Source organism: Podarcis liolepis (genome assembly GCF_965112155.1).
Source record: "Podarcis liolepis genome assembly, chromosome: 7".
NCBI classification, from domain to species: domain Eukaryota; kingdom Metazoa; phylum Chordata; class Lepidosauria; order Squamata; family Lacertidae; genus Podarcis; species Podarcis liolepis.
The window spans coordinates 57,775,474-57,794,282 of NC_139561.1; the positions used below are offsets into that span (position 1 = coordinate 57,775,474).

The following is an 18,809-nucleotide window of genomic DNA, read 5'->3' on the forward strand; positions in this document are numbered from 1 at the left end:
GCCAAGCATGGTACAGTGATTAGATTTCTGGCATTGGGACAGGGAGACCTAGGAAGTGCCAGTCCCTGCCCTGCCCTTAAAGCTCATTATTACCCCACTCAGCAGTTTCATGTAGATGTTGAACAACATGGGGGAGGGGGATTAAACTCTGCACACTGCAGGCTTCACAGGGCTGAGCAATACACCCATCCCCACCCCTGAGAACAATCATCCAAGTAGGACTGGAACCCCCTGCAGTGCTTGGACTTGGACAGCCACTCCAGCAGAAGAGCACTGTCAATGGTATTGGAAACTGCAGTAAAGATCAAGAATTAATAAGGACATGCTTCCACTTTCTTTCTGCCAACAGAGCTCATCATAACAGTGCAACCAAGGCAGTTTCAGTGCCTAAACCCAGATGGAAAGGGGAGGTAAAATGAGGGTGAAACTTATCACAACCCTAAATTACTTGAAGGCAAGGAGAGCAGCAGCTCAGCAAGGCTGCTTTCAGGTCTTTACTCAATCTGCCACCTTGTGGTCAATCACGAGTTTGAGAAGTCTTCAGAATAAATGCCTGTGCTTTTGACTCAGACACAGCTACCCTGCCCAAGCTCCTTGCAGCCTGGAGGGTAATGAGCAAATGGCATCACCTCAACCAACCAAGTCCAGCTGCTAGGGTTGCCAAGGCTGGCCAAGTTATATTTATACCTGAGCAGAAAATTCCCAAAAGAAATACACCAACAAAATTCAGGACACCCCAAAAATCTGCAGCTGCCTTTTCATTTAGAGTTTTCTTCAATTGCAGACTCAGGCTGTTTTGAAAACGAAATGCTCCATTGTAATTATTTGTATATGTTTATTTCACAATTTTGATGCAAAACACTTTTGTTGCAAAGGGTCACCATCTGTTTACTGTGAGCAGCCCAGAAAGCAGCTGAAAACCCACCCCTGCAGATTCCACCCTCCAGGGGCCTTCAGCTGCATATGCACCTACAGCTGCATAGACCGTACCAACTTGGGGAGGGGCCAAAGGAGGAACAGTGGAAGATTTTGCCACATAGCTACTTGCCTGCATCTGCTACCTTCCCAAGGCAAGTAGCGAATTTCATGGCTGCATCCCACAAAATATCTCCAGCAGTTTGCCACTACTGATTGATGGTTTGTTTGTATGTACGACATGCACTTTATTTCCTCAATTGTTTCCCAGAGACTGGTGTTTTCTCTATCCTTACAAGTGAAGGACGGGAGCTTTTGTCGTCTTAGCAGCACAGTTCTCAACAGCCTTGCCGGCAGCACTGCCCAGAAAGTAATGCTAGAGTGTGATCCAGCAGGGCTCTTCTTGTCTTATTCATCTTATGATGAAGTACTGATGATAGCCTTCAGCATCGCAGACCTGGAGTAAAGTTGGAACAGACTGCCAGATAATTGAGCCAGGTAATGAGAAGTACAGGGAAAGAAGTTCAGATTCTCAGCCACTCAGTTATACCATTTGTCCTTAATGCCTGACTGGACAGTTTCTTGTACAGTTTTACCTGTGCAGTGACCGACAAATGAACAGCTAGACAGCAATATCGAAGTTTAATAAAAGTAAGTCATTGCGTGTTAAACTTTGTTCAACAGATATTATACAAGAGAAAGTGGTCAGCTGTACAGATGAAGTTGATATGAACTGAAGGCTTACAATCTGCAATGGGGAAAATATAAATTCAGCATCATTTGATATTCACAATGTATATGCAGGACAATGGCCCTGTGTATTAAGATAATCTAAGAAAAATTATCCCTGAGCTGAAAAGATTCTCAATGCAAATTCATTAAGTTCTAGGAGATGCACGCCAAAGATTAACAGAAATGGAGGTATCAGGAATGCCTCCTAAAGTATAAGGAGCAAAGGAAAAACATCTCCAGATCCCAAAGGCACAAAATATACTACTCTTCAACAATTTACCCTTTAAAAGCACAAGCTTTAAAATGTGAATATGACATTTTCAATACCTATTTCCCTTCCCAGGTCTTCTTCATACTTGCATAGTTGCATGCTTCTTTTAAAATACGAACCACTAGAAATTAAGCTGGTAACATAATGCATGTTTTAGAGAACTTCTTCTGGAAGACTTTTTTTTTAAAAAAAAAAACCATTTAATACAATGCACAAAAAACAGAATGCAGAGAAATATTCCACTGCTGAAATTCAGGAACAGACAGATGGGCCATCATCTTTCTAAGCCTTGCTTGCAAAAGACTCTAGTTTGCAGATATCTTGAGTTTGTAAGGTGGTGGCAAAAACAGCTGACAATATTTTTGATTAGATGCTTATCAGAAGTCCTAACAGAAAGCAGCCTGGAAGATTTTATCAAGGGAAAGAATGCTTGGATCTACATGATCACTCCAACTGATAAACTGGGTGATAGTTCTTGACATGAACCTGTACATGTGGGTTGGTTGCTCTTGCTATACTGTTTAGTATAAAAGCTCAACTGAATCTTCAGTAGGAAGCTATTTATGCAAATAGCTCCCTACATTTATTGAGCGCAAGCACAGCTTTTAATTATTTTTGGCATAAATCTTCCCTGTAAAACTCTTATAATACATATCTAGCAATTCACTGGTTGCGCAAGATACTACACTCAGTGTAATTAAAGCATGAGATACATTCCAACAGGAATCAAGTTACACCAGCAGAAGCAATGTGCTTCTCTCACTCTTGGTCCATCAACAGCCTTACTTGCATTCAGTACAGAATTGCACACTGCTGTAGGCCTTCACTCAATGTTTCCCATACAATTCACTGGCACTCTGTACTTTGGTCTTATGGCTGCTGCAATCTCTGTCTTTCGCTTCTGAAAGCAGAGTAATTCCTTTTCGTCCATTGGTACCAGGCCACTTCCAGCATTCAAACTGGTGTCCAGTCCAGTCCTCGCTCAGCCAAAGGTCTCACAGCAAACAGACAGCTGCAGTTTACTGGCTATTTGTGTGGCTAAGCAGCCAGCTAGTTGGCCACAGCTGGGGGTCCCTCAGGCAGGAGGGATGCAAAGAAAGTCTTGAAGAAAAGCCAGGCAGTGCTCATGAATGAAGATGGTGCTGGTTGACTCTCTGGTGTGGTGTCAGGTGCCTCCATTTCACCCTGACCCCCCGCATTTTCCTCCTGCTAAACCAAGGAAAGAGAAAGATGTAATAATTCCCTGACAGGATCATCAACTGACCTTCTCCTGCAGTGCTACGGCTTTATTCCTGGGTAGCTTTAGATTCGACACTGGCAAATATTACCAGTTGTAGGTTTACTTTGTCATAAGTCACATGAACTAGATATATTTGGCTAGGCAGACTCTGTGAAGGGAGAGCACTTCATGCAAGGACCTCATTAGAAGCTGGGAGCAACCTGCTCTCCAAGCATGTATTAACAACATGCAGGATCCAAAAACCATTTCTGAGATAGCACACAGTTGCTGCATTAATTCAACACATTACACCTCATTTAACGTTAGCAGTGACATCTAGGGGCCTGGGAGATGGACATTTTCCATCATCAGGTCTCCAAAGCCTTCAGTCAACAGGAAGAGCCAGGAGCTGGAGATGGTTTGGCTACCTGAAAAAAGGAATGCCCCACCCCAGAAGGACCAAAATATTTGGTGCTGCCCAGCGCTGGGTCTCACATACAAAGCACAGGGCACATTATAGAACCAGCACCACCAAATCAGGAAAATGCCCAACAAATGATTCAACATCTTGATTCATCTCAAGTTCTACAACATAATTTTAGCACGTCAACTGTGCTAAGTGGAAGCCAATACCGAATGCACACTTTGCATCCTAAATTATTTTGTCGCACAGAACAATTTACAGTACATAAGCGCCAAGCCACTTAAGATATGTGGACAGAATATACAGAGGTCTTTTAGAAACAGTACTGAGGCAATGCTGAAACCCTAAACAAGCTTAATTATCCAGGAAGCAAGTCCCTCTGAACAAGTGGCATTCATTCTGAGCTGCTTAGGTTTGGGCTGGAAAGTTCATCAGAACATTCAAAATTGTGCTTATGAAGGAAATTATATCCTGTTAGGAACTTACCTGTAAATTGTTGTTTTGGTCTTGGTTAACAGCTGCTTGGAGAGGAATATTGTTCTCAGCAGGCTGAGCTGGCCTCCGCCTGAAAGGAAACCATCCAACCTGGTGCCTGAGAAGACAAAACCAGTGAGGTACAGGACAGAATGCCAAAGGGAAGTCTGAAAAAACCCTCTGTCAGGATAACCCACCATTTGGCATGGGAGAGAGTCTCCATTCAATATTCAAGGACAGGAGGAGAGCAATTGACTTAGCCCCTGCTGTACAAGCCTTTCCAGTTATTTCATAGAAGACAGCTCGGAGTTCTGTGCACTGCATGACATCCGTAATGTGACTTTCAAGGTGGGAAATGTTATTTGCTGAATCACCTTATCCCATATATGCCCACTCAACTGCTTCCATCTGCATAACTGGCACAGGTGTTTTTAACTTTCCAATGGGAGCCGCCCAGAGTGGCTGGGGAAACCCAGCCAGATGGGCGGGGTATAAATTATTATTATTAGTAGTAGTAGTAGTAGTAATAATAATAATAATAATAATAATAATAATAATAATAATATACTTGTGGCCACACTAAAATACCAATTTCTTACAAGTACGCCTTGGAACTCCCTGCCTATTGATATCAGGCCTATCCAGACATGTGGAAGTTATATGCTTCATTTCTTTTTAGCAGCTGATTGCAATCATCTTTTGAAAATATTTAACAGGTTTTAATTGTTTTATCAGTAATTTTATTAGTTTTTTATATTTTTGTAAACTGCTTAAGAGGTTTTCCTTTTTTAAAACAATCAAGCGGCTTATAAATTTTGCTAAATAAAAAAGACCAAAGACAGTTATTTTGTTCCAATCTGTGTCCCTTTAAAGGGCTGCCAACATAAACTGAATGGCTGTCTACCCAAGTTTACTAACAAACTGCAAAAGCTGAGGAGCTTTTACTGTTGCTAATGTATAAAAACTGCATTCAGTATAGTTAAGAGCTGTCTGAGCTACAGTCCCACAGGTGAGAAATTCATCCAAAGGAAAGGATAGTTTACTAGGACAAGTTCAGATGTCAGTGTTTAGCCTGCAGTTCTTGTATGTGCAACAGTGAAAATGAGCGACAGGTTGCAAAACAAGTTATTTTACCTGTGGTGCATGTTTCCTCTTAAACCCTCACAAGTGGTATTTTAGTAGATGTAAATGTTTGAAGTACTAGCCTCCTTACAACTATTTCAAGGGAGCTGCAGAAATATGTCCAGCAGAGTTTGTGGGCCAGCTCAGATAAAACAGGAAACCACAGTTTAGCTTTATATACAGAGGCCTGCTCACATATGCTCCCTGCCAGCCATAATAGGAAATTTTCACTTCTTGTTGTAAACCACGGTTTTCTGTACCAAAGCCTACCAAGAAATAAGCTTAGTGGAGCAAATTAAATTGTGGTTTATGATCCCAACACGTTAACAAGTTGTGGTTAAAACTAAGCTGCCCTGCCCTCCACTTTGGATGTTAATGATATTTTGTCAACCAACCATAGGTTGGAGGCTGTTGCTTTGCATGTAGGTCTCCAATGGCATCACCTGGTAGGGCAGGCTTTCAGCCCTGCCTGAAATACTGGCAAATGACTGCCAGCCAAGGGAAGACAATACTGAGCTAGACTGACAGGGTCTGGCTCATAAATAAGGTAGCTTCCTATGTTCTTAGGTGGTATGTTCTCGCTATCTTCTCATGGCCTGGCTGAGCGACTGTGCAACCCCAAAGCCTTGATCACAGTTTGACATCATGTCTACACTTGGCCACTAGTCTCCCCCAGCAGACACTTATTTTAAAATAATGTGCACCAAGATTAGTGGTAAAAAGTGAGAGATATAAGATGAGGCCGCAGAAACTTACAGGTACATCAGCAGGGTGCCCACCATCACCATGAGAAGCCTGCTCATACTGGAGTAGAAATACACAATGTTGATGAAGACGTAGAAGAGGGTTGCCGAGTAGAGCCAGTCCAGCCAATCCCGATTGCCGCCTTCTTCTTCTTCTTCCATCAAAGCCCCTCCCTGGGCATTCATACGAAGGTTCTGGTTCACCCCTGGGTTTACCTGAGGGGGAACGTTTTGATTTCCGGCCTGGTTTTCAGCAGGAAAAGGACCAGGAAGAGGAGCTGGGGCCGCAACCGGGGCTGCAACTGGGATCTCCTGCGTACTTCGTGTAGAGGATACGTCACCAGAAACAGCACTGGCAGCCATGCTAGATGCAAGATAAAAGTCATGAGCTCAGTTAGAAAGCTGGTAAGAGCTTGCTCAACTTTGATGTGCATGAAACAAATTGGCAGCCTCAAAACAGCAAGCCAACAACAGGTGCACTTCAAGGGTATATTTGATTCAGTGAATCACCAAGGACCACCATAGCTTATTTGTGCCAGGGGTTTGATATAAGCTAACACTGAATACATACAGACAAGAGCCCTAGCTTTTCAGCCACATCACACCAGTATGCAAATTTGTCAAAATGCTTGGGATTTAGCTCCTTGTAGAAATAGATCACAACGAAGACAGCAACTTACTATTGCATGTAGTATTGTCTTGCATAAAACTGATGGAACCAGAACTGCAGCATGCGGTACGTTGTATAGGATGAATAGCCTTGAAAGCAGTGCTGCGCCGGTACAGATCTGATGCAGAGGAGAAGAAAATATGCTTAATCAGGACAGGCATACTATTTTTTCTCCCTTGCCCTCACTGAAAATTATATGGCAAGGATTTTGTAAATGCTGTACCCTCCAGGCCAAGGATGTTTTATCAGCATTTAATCTTCAGGCTACTGAAGTGGAAAAGAGAATGGACTGGCAGGGTTTCTGCATCTCTGCTCTGGTAAAAGACTATTTGTGGCTCCTCTCTCTAAGCTCTTTTCATTCCAGCTGTTGGTTGCATAGTCCTTACAAGAAGGAACTCATCCCTGGGTGTCCTTCCTCGCCCTCCCTTCTTCCCCAATCCTTGTGTGTCAGGCCTTTTAGATTGTAACATTTTAAATGCATCACCAACGAATCAGAAGGAAGAATTAAACTGTGCTGCAGTCCAAGTTCCATTGGGGAAAACATGCTGACGTACTGGGCCTCATGTTGCTGAACCACAACTCGCATCACCCTTAAGAAGAATGACCAATGATCAGGGATGCATGAGCTGCAGTCCAACTTCTGGAGGCCCCCAAGTTGACTATCCCTATACTAGGGGCTCAGGAGTCTTTGGTTTGGCTTGCTAGCCAGCTGCTAGTTATGCTCGCCACCAACTCGTCTCTCTCCTCCCCAAGGCCTCTCACATGCCAAGAAGGCTTGCAAGGAGAAGGGAGGCATTTACTTATTTGTGCTGGGTGCTGGAGAAGGTCAAAGCCAAAGGCTTGAAGGAGAGACAGGCATTTCTCTCATTTGCACAGTTGTTCTTTGCTTTCGCCAAAGTGGTACCTCACATTGGAGTTAGGGTGCACTGCTAGGCACCCATTCCAGTAGCAGGCCAGGGGCACCAGCTGCTGCCAAGAGGGTACATAGATGCCATCTCAAGGGTACACAGATTCAGGAGCAAGTTGTCTGAACAAGCAGGCAGAACCGAGCCACTCACACCACACTTACCTATCGCTAGCATTCTCTGCTCCAAGGGGCTGGTTGCCGAGGATATCCGTCTGACTCAAAGCATGAACTGAAGGAAGCAACGGCGGGTCTTGGCTAAAGGCTGCTGGCTGATGCTTGGCTTCAACAACCTGAGGAAAACATTGATCAGCTGAAACTTTAGAATGTGTCTGCGTGGGGGCTTCTCCCTCCCTTTTGAGAGGATTTTCAGAAAAATTGCGAGGAAGGGGAGGTATAGCTTGTTCCCCCCATGGTTTCAACCATGTTCCTTCCTGCCCCAAACACCACCACACAACCGCTCTTGGCTTGCCTTCACCTCATTTCTCCCTCCCCACACATTTACCTCACAATTTTTCAATAACAACTCTTTTTCTGGAAACGTTCTGCTTGAATCTCTATTGCTCCCACCAAAGCACCTTATGAGGGCACTCTGCTACCTAAAGTTACTAAGTGCTACGCATAAGTTGTTCCTGTTCGTTTGGCAAGTGTGCTGGTTTCTTGGACGGTTCTACTAGACAGCAGAATACAGCTGGGGAGAAGTCCCCCTGGCATCCAAATGAAATCCCCTCGTCAGTCATGTTCCCAGAGGGCCTATGCTCCAAGCACAAAGAAGTAAGTTTCAGGTGTGCAGACGCAAATGTCCATAGCAAGCACGGTAACAACTATTCAAGTAGAATCAACTGAGGGGTGCAATATACCACACATACGCACAGAGCTTCTGTTTACACCCCAGCAACAGCTTTATTTCAACATTATGACAAATATAACCATCACACGGATAAAAGTGAAATCAGCAAGTTGAAATCATCACTCTTCTCTGTCCTTCCTATAGAGTTTATATCCAGAGCTAACCCATATCCCACTGGTTCTCTCCATTCTGCCAGGTAAGGAAGAAAACAATTACAGCTTAATTCTGAATGCCACAAGTTTCAGAGATGGCTACTAATTTAGATGGTTTTCAAACTGAAGCTCCAAAGTCTTTGAGGATCGGTGTGTCAATAGCATGACAGCTAAAAACAAAGCTGTACCAAAGGCACCAAACCTCTGGAAGTGGTTACCTCTCTTGTGGCCTAATAGTGAGCTTCCCAGGACTCTAACAGATGCAAGTGGTGGACCTGCTATGGTTTACAGAGCAATGCAATATTCATGCTCTTACAAGGCTGTAGTAACAGCTCCAAGGGGAACTATAACTAAATTGTGGATAAAGATAAGGTAGGAATCTGAACAACTTATCAGTTTATAAATACCTTCACGTCTGTTTCTCGCAGTTTTGAGTTGCACACCAGGTGGAGAGCATGCACCATATCCTGCTGAAATATAAACCAAAATAAGTTTCAAACAAGAGTTCAGTTTATTGCATTTACTTGCTGATCCACTAGAGTTAACAAAAGCAATGCTAGTAGCATGCAGCATCCAAGTACCTTGGCAAGCACATCTCGCAGGTAAAGATGGTCCTGTAACAACTTCCCTGAATAAATCAGTCTCTGAACGTCTTCAGGCTGTAAGAGGAAGAGAACACAATGGTCAGGACCCATTCTGTTGAATTATGCAGAACAGCCATGCAGAACTTAACATGTGCAATATTTATTTATTTATGCAACTTCCATCTTAACAAAGTACCTTTGCAAACAACACACACAAAAAAACCCCACAATTGTCTGATTTGGAGTATTTACATTCCATCCTTCTTGTAGCAAACTTATTTGTAATACAAAGCTACTGCATGAACAAGTTATGCATTTCAGCATTTCTGAGATCCTCAATTATAGTAATGCCTGGGAACTACTTTGAATTTGCTTGCTGGACTTCTAGGAGGCAGAACAGATGCATGCTGTCAGGTCAGAGAAGACCTTTTTGGGACACATATTCCCAAAAAAGGAAGATGTAGTTTCAGACGTACCCACATCTAAGAACTCCACACCTGCTTCATCAACCTGGTGACTGAGTGAGAGTGAAAAATAAGACTGCACTTATATTATGGGGCACAAAGTACAACCCTCTAATATAAGCCAAGATGCTGATGTTGATAGACAAGGCGCCCACCATCAGCAAGCCTTTAATTCATTTTTTTACCCCTAGCTTAGTGTTGTTGCTGTTGCTATTGCTGCTGCTAAGAACTGGTTCCAGAGTCCAGACAATAACATCAGTTTCTGTTTATATCAGGCAGTTGTAGAGATTTCATCAACAAAACTTTGAATCCTTATTTTGTGTTTTGGACAAGTGCAATAGTCAGCCACTTGCAAAATCAGACAAGAATGTCCACTTTGACCAAAGTTCTACCTCCAACTATGAGAAACCTTAGCTAGGTTGACAGAAGCCAGTATCAATCACCATCTCCAGTTAGGAACCCTATTATGACGCTTTTCTCTAATTGCAAATAGGGTTTCTGTAGGACTATTTCAATCTCGGAATTACCAGTAACACCCTATTTTGCTCTTAAGTGAAGGTACTTATATTTAGAAATTAACTGTGCCACACTTCTTTGAAACTGCAGTTCTTGTGAAGAAGTCATTTGACACCGCAGCATTAATAGAAATTTCAAACTGGCCTTACTGAAGTGTTATGAGAGACAAATTTACTTGCTGGAGGGTAGAGTATGTCACCCCTGCAACCATGCTAGCAGAGGGAATGGATGTGAAGACAAATCCTTTTTCACTGTTAGAAAATAACAAGGTAAGTTTTACTTATCTATAAGATGCAGTGGGTGGCATCTTCTGGGGGTGGGTACTCAATGCACAGGAGCCTTTAATTTAATGTTGAGGTACATTAGCATGTCCCGGTACCTAATCTGGGAATTAGCGTATTTAAATTTTTATTTTAACATACCATATTTTAACTGCTGTGCCAAAATATATCAGTCATGTTCAGTGTTAGAAACTGAGATATGAAAGCTAGGAGCTAAATGGCACCTTAAACCAAGGTTATGGGCACAACAATGGAAAGTCTAGGCATACTTCTTTTTATAGAACAATACAAAGCTGAAAATGAATGAACTGCAGCTAAAGTCTTATGTTCATTTTTCACATGGTCTAGTCCTCATCTGAAGACTGCAAAAAACAAAGCCATGCTTCCCCTGCCTGCCCCCTAAGGTTCTTAAGAGGGTCTCTTCTCCAGTCTTCAGAGACTGGCTGGAAGTGGGGAGACAGAAAAAGGTCCTCCTTTCCTTCCACTCTGTAGTTTTAATCTGAAATCTTAGGTGCAGTACTGCGCCCAGAGCTCAGAAACTGCTAGTGCTAATGAAATTCTTGTTGCAAAATGCGCCTAGCACAATGGGAGGATCGAACGCTGGTCATGTTATTCTTGTAAACTGAATGAAGAATAAAATAAATTAGTCTTACTAGCTGGATCCATCTTTTCTTGTTGCTAACAAACTACAGTGGTACCTCGCAAGACGAATGCCTCGCAAGACGAAAGAGTTTTCCGTTTTTTGAGTCGTTCCGCAAGACGAATTTCCCTATGGGCTTGCTTCGCAAGACGAAACGTCTTGCGAGTTCGTTTCCTTTTTCTTAAAGCCGCTAAGCCGTTAATAGCTGCTAAGCCGCTAATAGCCGTGCTTTGCAAGACAAAAAAACCGCAAGACGAAGAGTCTCGCAGAACGGATTAATTTCGTCTTGCGAGGCACCACTGTAAAACACTGAAGTAGTGTCAGTATCAGACCAAAAGGAAAGTGTTAGTTTCATAACGTTTACGTGGCTGTCCCAATCTGTTTTGAATTCAAACACAGCATTTGCTACTAGTTGTACTAGAGAAAAGCAGCACTAATAACCCTTTTTTGGTTTTTCAAATCATCCTTGCCAAAATAGCAAACTGGTCTACCAGCTGGGCCATTTGCATTGCAAAGAAAGTGACAAAGTACTGCTGCTTCTTAATTTGAAAAATAGAATGGAACAAAAATAACCCCATATGTTCATAAGGGGATTTTTGCTGCTTTAAGCTTCTTGAGACAGAGGATCTCTGATCATTTATTGTAAGCCACAAAATGATGAAGTCATTTGCCTTGGCCATGAATTCGGCAATTTCAGCATTTGACATCCAAATGTAATAAATCAAGAGCGACAAGTGAGTAAGACCTAAGCCCTATTGCATCATCTGTTTGGCAGAAGAGTGGAAAAAACCCTGTTCAAAGAAGCTTAAGCTCCCAGAACAGAATGACCAGCTGCCAAGAGGTGCCCAGACTGTTTGGTTATGTAACACTGCTTGCTGATGTGGAGGGAGCCTTTTGCTCTGGGCATGGGTGATGGGGAAAAATCACATTTGGCAAAAGCAATACATCACCCCAGTACTAAGCAGATAAACAGCAAGGGGGGGGGGGGACAAAGGCCAAGATGATCACAATGATGACTTTAATCAAAATCACCACATTGCACTTGCAGGCATTCTATGCTCCAAAGTCTGTTAAAACACTACTGGCAACTTCCTAGTCCTTGGTGAGGAATGTTAAGATTCCAACTGCTGCTATACAAAGGCCTGTTTAGAGAGTAAGTACAGACCAAGATGCCTGGAGAGAACATGAACAGGAAGAAGGCTGCAGAAACCGGAGATACCAGCCTAAGCAGAAAGAACAGCTATGAAAGGAGGGGGAAAGTGGATGAGGAAAAAGAAATAAGGTGAGAGGTAGAATTGGGGGAAGAACCAGCCAATGCAACGAACGAACACTGGACCACGGAGACAAATCTCTCCTTGGCCATGAAGGTCACAGAGGCACCTTGAGCCATTCTCCACCCCACAACCTAACCTACCTGCAGGTAGAAAGAGCAGATATCACCATGTACTCAGATCACTGGAGAAAAGCCAAGGTACATAATGGATACATAAAAAAGCAAATAGAAAACAGAAAAAGGCCTTTGAGTGTAAGAGAGATAAAGGCTTCAAAAATCAGTGATTGGGGGAAGAGTTGAAAGAAAGGAACTATGGTGAATATGGTGGCAGGTACCATGCAAGCCACTTTGAGACTTTCTCCCGCAATCAAGTGTTGTATAAATTTCATGAAATAAATAAAAATGAGTAATACAAGAGCAAGCTTAATCTTTTCATAGCGTTAAGAGTGCTGCTACAACAGATTAAAGGCCCTTCAAGTCCACTCTCTTCTGACAGTAACCAACCAGATGCCTATGGGAAATCTTTAAGTGGAATAAAAGCGCAACTCCAGAAGTCTCCCCAGCAACTAATATTCCATGACAGAGGGAAGATCTTAGACAACAACCAGGTTTATCACCAGCCACTCGACAGCAACATAGAACCTCCAGGTGCAGAGGCAGTATGCCACTGAATACCAGTCACAGGAGAGCAACTGCAGGAAAAAACTTCTGCCTTCATGCCCTCCATGAAACAACTTGTTGGCCACTGTAGGCGGCGGAAAGCTGGGCTAGAAGGACCACAGATGTGATCCAGGAAGCCTGTCATTCAAGGCCATATTTGGTTTCAGAGTCCTAAATTTTTCAAAAAGGAGGGCTGTGGGAAGAGATTAAACATCAATCTCCTGCTCTGCTTAATACAGTGTAGTGAATAGAGTGGGGCCTGGGAGATCAGGGTTCAAATCGCCACTTGGCCATGAAGCTCTTACTCTGTGTGACCTTGGGAGCCAGTCACTCACTCAACCTACCTACCTCACAGGGTTGTTATGTGGATTAAATGAGGAGAGGGCGAATCATACCTTGAGATCTTTGGACAAGATGCTGGGGCATAAATGCAAATAAACAAACATGCAGCCCTCTAGATATTGTTGGACTACAGCTCCCAACAGCCAAAGCCAGCGCTCCCGCGGGGCCTTAGGAGTTGTAGCCCCAAAATCTGGAAGGCCCCTGCATTGGGGAAGGCTGGCTTAATGGTATTATTTTCGTCCGTCCATGCCTCCAGCCTCTGGCCCCCGCCCAGTCACTATCAACATCCCTCAGACATTACTCTTGCACCTTTAAAAGTTCTCATCTCCCAAGTTTCAACCCCCAAGTCGCCAGCAGTAGCCGAGCACAAAGGCAGAAAAACCCCAGCCTGCCCTACCCTGGCAGCTTCCGAATTAGGCTGCGTCTGAATTTGGAGGCTCCATAAGAGAGAGTTTTCTCAAACACAGCCTCCCCGCCAAGGAGCAGTGCAGCCCGTAAGGAAGGAAGAGGTGGGGAAGTGCCGTATGAGGACGAGAAGGAGGAGAGCGAGTCTTCGCAGACTCACCGGGGCATCCGGGTGGCGGCGGCGGAGCTCAGCCTTGAGGCGACGGACGCTCCACGAGCGCTGGGCGGTCAGGCGGAGGTCGGGGTGTCGCTGCGCGGGGCTCTTGACCACGAGCGAGACCTCCTCCCCTTCGGCCTCGCCTCCCGGAATCCGGCCGGGCCCTACCGGGGCTTCCGCCATCGTGTCTCCGCTTTCAATTCTCGCTTCCACCACTCCAACAGCTAAGCTTCACTTCCTCATCCGCGGCCCCCTCCTTATATATCCTCGCCCTCCTCGCGCCGCCGCTGTGGCCTCCACGGATTGGCCGCCGGCTCGAAACGTGGGCCTATCAGAAGCCGCCTGTCTGTCCGGAGGCAGATGGAGGGGTAGGAAAGAGAGCCAGGCCTATCTGGGCGTGGCCAAAGGGGGAGGCGTGGCCAAAAGGGGAAGGAAACAAACTCGGCCGGGACCTGCAGTTTTCTATATTTACATGTCACGTGATGCCTTGCTTTGCCGTGGGATCGTAAGAAGCTGCTTTCTACTGAGTCAGAACCTTACGTGCATCTAGTATTGTCTACACTGACCGGCAGCGGCTCTCCAAGGGTTTCAGTCAGGGTGTCTTTCCCAGGCCTGCCTGGAGATGCTGCCATTGGGGGTTGAACTAGCGATCTTATTCATGCTCTACCTCTGAGCTATGGGCTTGGACCTAAAAAAAAGTTTCTAGTCCTCATGATTCTAAAAAGAAGGGGGGCTGATTTTTAAATAAGCATAGCAGAAGTTGCCTTTCACCATTGGTCCATCAAGGTCAGTAGTGACTACACTGGCTAGTAATGGTCCCCAGGGTTTCAGACAGGGTGCATTTCCAACCTTACCTGCAGATGCTGGGGATCGAACCTGAGACCTTCTGCATGCAAAGCAGGTGCTGTGCTACAGCCCTTCCCAAGAACATAGTATGCTGCCTTACACTATTGGTCCATCTAGCTCAAGGGGTTGGGATCAAAGGGCGCAAGGCTGTTACCTCCTTCTTACACTGCCCTCTCCAGCCTCTCAAAGTGGCACAGGGCTGGCTCAGGGAGGATGGCATGAATGGCGTGCCCCCCCCCCAAAAAAAAAATTCCTCTTGGGCAGCACCGCCCCCCCCCCATGCTACACGCCTGGGGGAGAGGGCTCTTGTGCGCAAATCCTGCTCGCTGGTTTCCCACAGAAATCTGCTCAGCCACTGTGAGAGCAGGATGTTGGACTGGGTGGTCCATTGGATTGATCCAGTGGGGTCTTCTTATATTCTTATGCTTTGGAGCATATGAGCAAATAGGTTTTGAGAAGAGGGGAGAATGATTTCCTGATTCAAAATGGTGTGAGCAAGAGGCATAAAGGTAAAGGGACCCCTGACCATTAAGTCCAGTCACGGACGACTCTGGGGTTGCGGCGCTCATCTCGCTTTATTGGCCGAGGGAGCCGGCGTACAGCTTCTGGGTCATGTGGCCAGCATGACTAAGCCGCTTCTGGTGAAACAGAGCAGCTCACGGATACGCCGTTTACCTTCCCGCCGTTTACCTTCCCGCCGTTTACCTATTTATCTACTTGCACTTTGACGTGCTTTTGAACTGCTAGGTTGGCAGGAGCAGGGACCGAGCAATGGGAGCTCACCCCGTCGCGGAGATTCGAACCGCCGACCTTCTGATCAGCAAGTCCTAGGCTCTGTGATTTAACCCACAGCGCCACCCGCGTCCCGCAAAGGCATAGGTATAGATTAATTAAGTGCTAGGGAGTGGAAAGTCCAGTGGTGTACTGGGAAGCCATCATGCTGGCGGTAGCTCATGTTTTGCATGCAGAAAGTCCCAGGTTCAATCTCCAGGTAGGTGTCGTTCTGAAACCCTGGAAACCATGTCTGGAACCTTTCAGTGTGGAGAATGCTGAGCTGGATAGATTTAAGACAGATGTAGCAGAAGGCATCTCCCTATGGCCTCAAAACTGCTGCTTTCACTTGCCAGCATTGACTGCACTTGTAGGGACAATGCTTGGACAGTGAGCATCCACTGTGGCTGTTCCACGTTGTCTGAGAACACCCAGTGGACATTCAGGTGTGTCATACCTGTTAAATAGGTGCACTTGGGGGGAAAGCTGACACCTGCTTATCTACATGCTGAGCGCAGCCCATTGCCAGCAATCTCCAAAGCAAGTGTCCTGGAAACCTGCACAGAACTTTGTGAGCAGCTGTTTGTTTCACACTGTTCAATAATGGATATGCTCCCCTACCCTCCACCACAGGTTAAAACGGCTGATGCAATCCTGAAACTATTTACAAAGATATAGGAACACGCATAAATAGTACATGAGCACACACACTATGTTGACAAAGGGTGAAGATGTACAGTGTTCAGTATTTGTGAATACACCCTAAAGGAAATCATAGTAACTGAAAAATATAAGTCTGAATCTTGGCCAACAAACTGATGATTGTGACCAAACATTTGTTTGGTTTGTTGATTAAAACATTTGTTTTCTGAGCAAAAAACACTTGAAATGTTTGATTGCCCTAATGAAACTCACAGGGTAGCCAGCATATTCAAGGGAAAGAAGCAATTCCGCTATGTGAAAAGCTTACAAAATTTGGAGCTTTTCAGTTTACATAAATGTAAGAGGTGGCATGATAGAAGTTTATGAAATTATTAATGACATGGAGAAAAGTGGGTAGAGAATAAAATCTTCTCCTCTCATAACATTAGAACTGGTGGACACCCAAGGAAGCTGAATGTTAGAGGATTCGGGACAGAGAAAAGAAAGTCTTCTTTCCATGGTGCATATTCTAAACTATGGAATTTGCTCCCGCAGGAGGCAGTGATGGATTTTAATATTTTGTAAGTTGCTTGGAGATGTTTTGTAAAAAGCAAACAAATATAACAACTGATAATAATGAAGGGAGATGGAATGGAGTGTCCTGGAAAAGGGCATGACAGGCTGGCTCCACACAACAACATTTTGTTGTAAATCTCAGGTCACATCCACACCACACATTTAGACTGCATTGCTCCCCCCACCCCACCCCCCGAAAAAGAAATGTGGTAGCTATAGCTCACAGAGCTACAATTCCTAGTACCTTTAAGAACCTATAGCTCTCAGGATTTTTTTTGGCGGGAGAACCATGTGGTTCAGCTGTATGGTATGGATGTGATTAACTGGTTGGGATTTTGCAAGTCAACAGGGAAGACAGACAGGCACAGGTGGGCAGAATAAGGCAGAGAGAGTTGCCACTGTCAACACAAGTGAAATGATGCAAGAGTGCATTGGGACAACGATCATTTCCCCCCAGTGATCTGCCACTGGAAAATAGGGAGAAAAGCTACTGCTTGGTTGGGTCTAAGCCAGGATGCGGTTAGAAAAAAAGAGACAGCTGTTTTATTTCCTTGAACCATGGCAATTGTTTCCCCCAGTGCCGTTTGGTCCTTGTGTTTTCTCTGGCAGGCCCCACATGTCACCCTGGGGCTGTACATGAGTTCATTGCCAAAATGTCACACTGATCTCCTTGTGGGATTGTAGGCGTTGGCTCTAGGCCAAGGGGAATCTCTGCTTGCAGGAAGGCCTGCCCTTCTCATACCCAGAAGAGTCACAGGGGCTCTGTAGAGCTCTCAGCAGAGATGAGATGGACTGGTGGGCTCTAGGTTGAGAGTAATCTTTTGCTCTTCTTCACCACAAAGCCTTCCAAGTCACCTTCCAAACTGGTGTCCAGGATCTTATCATCCTGAGCCCCATCCCAGAACTCTGTGCCCTTGAGATGCCTACTCTATTTAATACACACACACCATTAAAAAAAAAATTCCTGGAGACTTTGCCCCATCAGGGCAGAGCTTTGGGACAACAATCCATGGCCCCACCCCACTCAGCAGAATGAGCAAGAAGGTCTCCAAATGCATCCCAGAGTCTAAACTGCAGCACCAGATAGCTAATAATAATACCGGTAATAATTTAATAATTTTATTATTTATGGTATACCCCGCGCATTTGACTGGGTTTCCCCAGCCACTCTGGGCAACTCCCAACAGAGGACTAAAAACAGAATAAAACTTAAAACATTAAAAACTTCCCTAAACAGGGCTGCCTTCAGATGTCTTCTAAAAGTCAGATAGTTCTTAATTTCCTTGACATCTGATGGGAGGGCGTTCCACAGGGCAGGCACCACTACCAAGAAGGCTCTCTGCCTGGTTCCCTGTAACCTCACTTTTCACAGGGAGGGAATCGCCAGAAGACCCTTGGCGCTGGACCTCAGTGTCCGGGCAGAACGATGGGGATGGAGACGCTCCTTCAGGTATACTGGGCCGAGGCCGTTTAGGGCTTTAAATGTCAGCACCAACACTTTGAATTGTGCTCGGAAACATACTGGGAACCAATGTAGGTCTTTCAGGACTGGTGTAATATGGCCTTGGCAGCTACTCCCAGTCACCAGTCTGGCTGCCGCATTTTGGATTAGCTGGACGTAACTACCATTTGCATTTCCCACAATGCTCTAGGATGATACAGTGTGGAGGGTTATTGTGTGGAAGCAAAGTGGCAACAAGACCCAGCCCCCTGGCATTGCTCATTACCACTGCTGCTACCACTGCCACCCACTGTAGGCACCAGGTAAGCTGGTGGTGGGGAACATTAAGCCTAGGCACTGGATATGTCCCTTCAGGCCTCTCTGGTTGTGCCTCTTGGTCCTTTTAAGGGGGATTGAGGAGTGTGTGGGTGTAGAAAATAGCTCACCATACAAAAGGCAAAATTTTACATTCATTGCTTCTTGCCCCACCCATAGCTGCCCTGTGGAAGGTAGCCCAGAAGAGAATGTGTCCCATGCGCTGAAGCAAGGTCCTCCCACCCAATCAGGTTTAAGCCAACCAGGGGTTGGAGCAGGGGACTCCCACCAGAGGGCCTTTTGCCTAGAGCCCCTCTCCATGACGAGTGCCCAGTGGGATAGTCAGGAGATGGACCTACTTGATGCAGGTTGGTTGCCTTGACGACTCTGAAGCTTTTTGAGGGAATGGGGGGGGGCAAC

At 45.2% G+C, this 18,809-nt stretch overlaps 1 protein-coding gene across 3 annotated transcripts; it reads right to left on the reverse strand.

Moving 5' to 3' along the window:
• Positions 1–1,538: 1,538 nt before the first annotated feature.
• HERPUD1 (homocysteine inducible ER protein with ubiquitin like domain 1) lies at positions 1,539–14,088 on the reverse strand. Of its 3 annotated transcripts, none has more exons than XM_083511502.1 (8): positions 13,802–14,088; positions 9,058–9,135; positions 8,884–8,946; positions 7,640–7,767; positions 6,581–6,688; positions 5,914–6,264; positions 4,048–4,153; positions 1,539–3,127 (listed from the first exon to the last, which is right to left on the reverse strand). In XM_083511502.1, exons 1-8 carry the CDS (start codon positions 13,979–13,981, stop codon positions 2,969–2,971), a joined length of 1,173 nt encoding a protein of 390 aa, XP_083367628.1. In that variant the 5' UTR covers positions 13,982–14,088; the 3' UTR covers positions 1,539–2,968. The 3 variants fall into 3 exon arrangements, with proteins under 3 accessions (XP_083367628.1, XP_083367629.1, XP_083367630.1); XM_083511503.1 differs by having other exon boundaries at positions 1,539–3,124; positions 13,802–14,041; XM_083511504.1 differs by having other exon boundaries at positions 9,058–11,007; positions 11,262–14,034.
• Between the last annotated feature and the right edge of the window lie 4,721 nt (positions 14,089–18,809).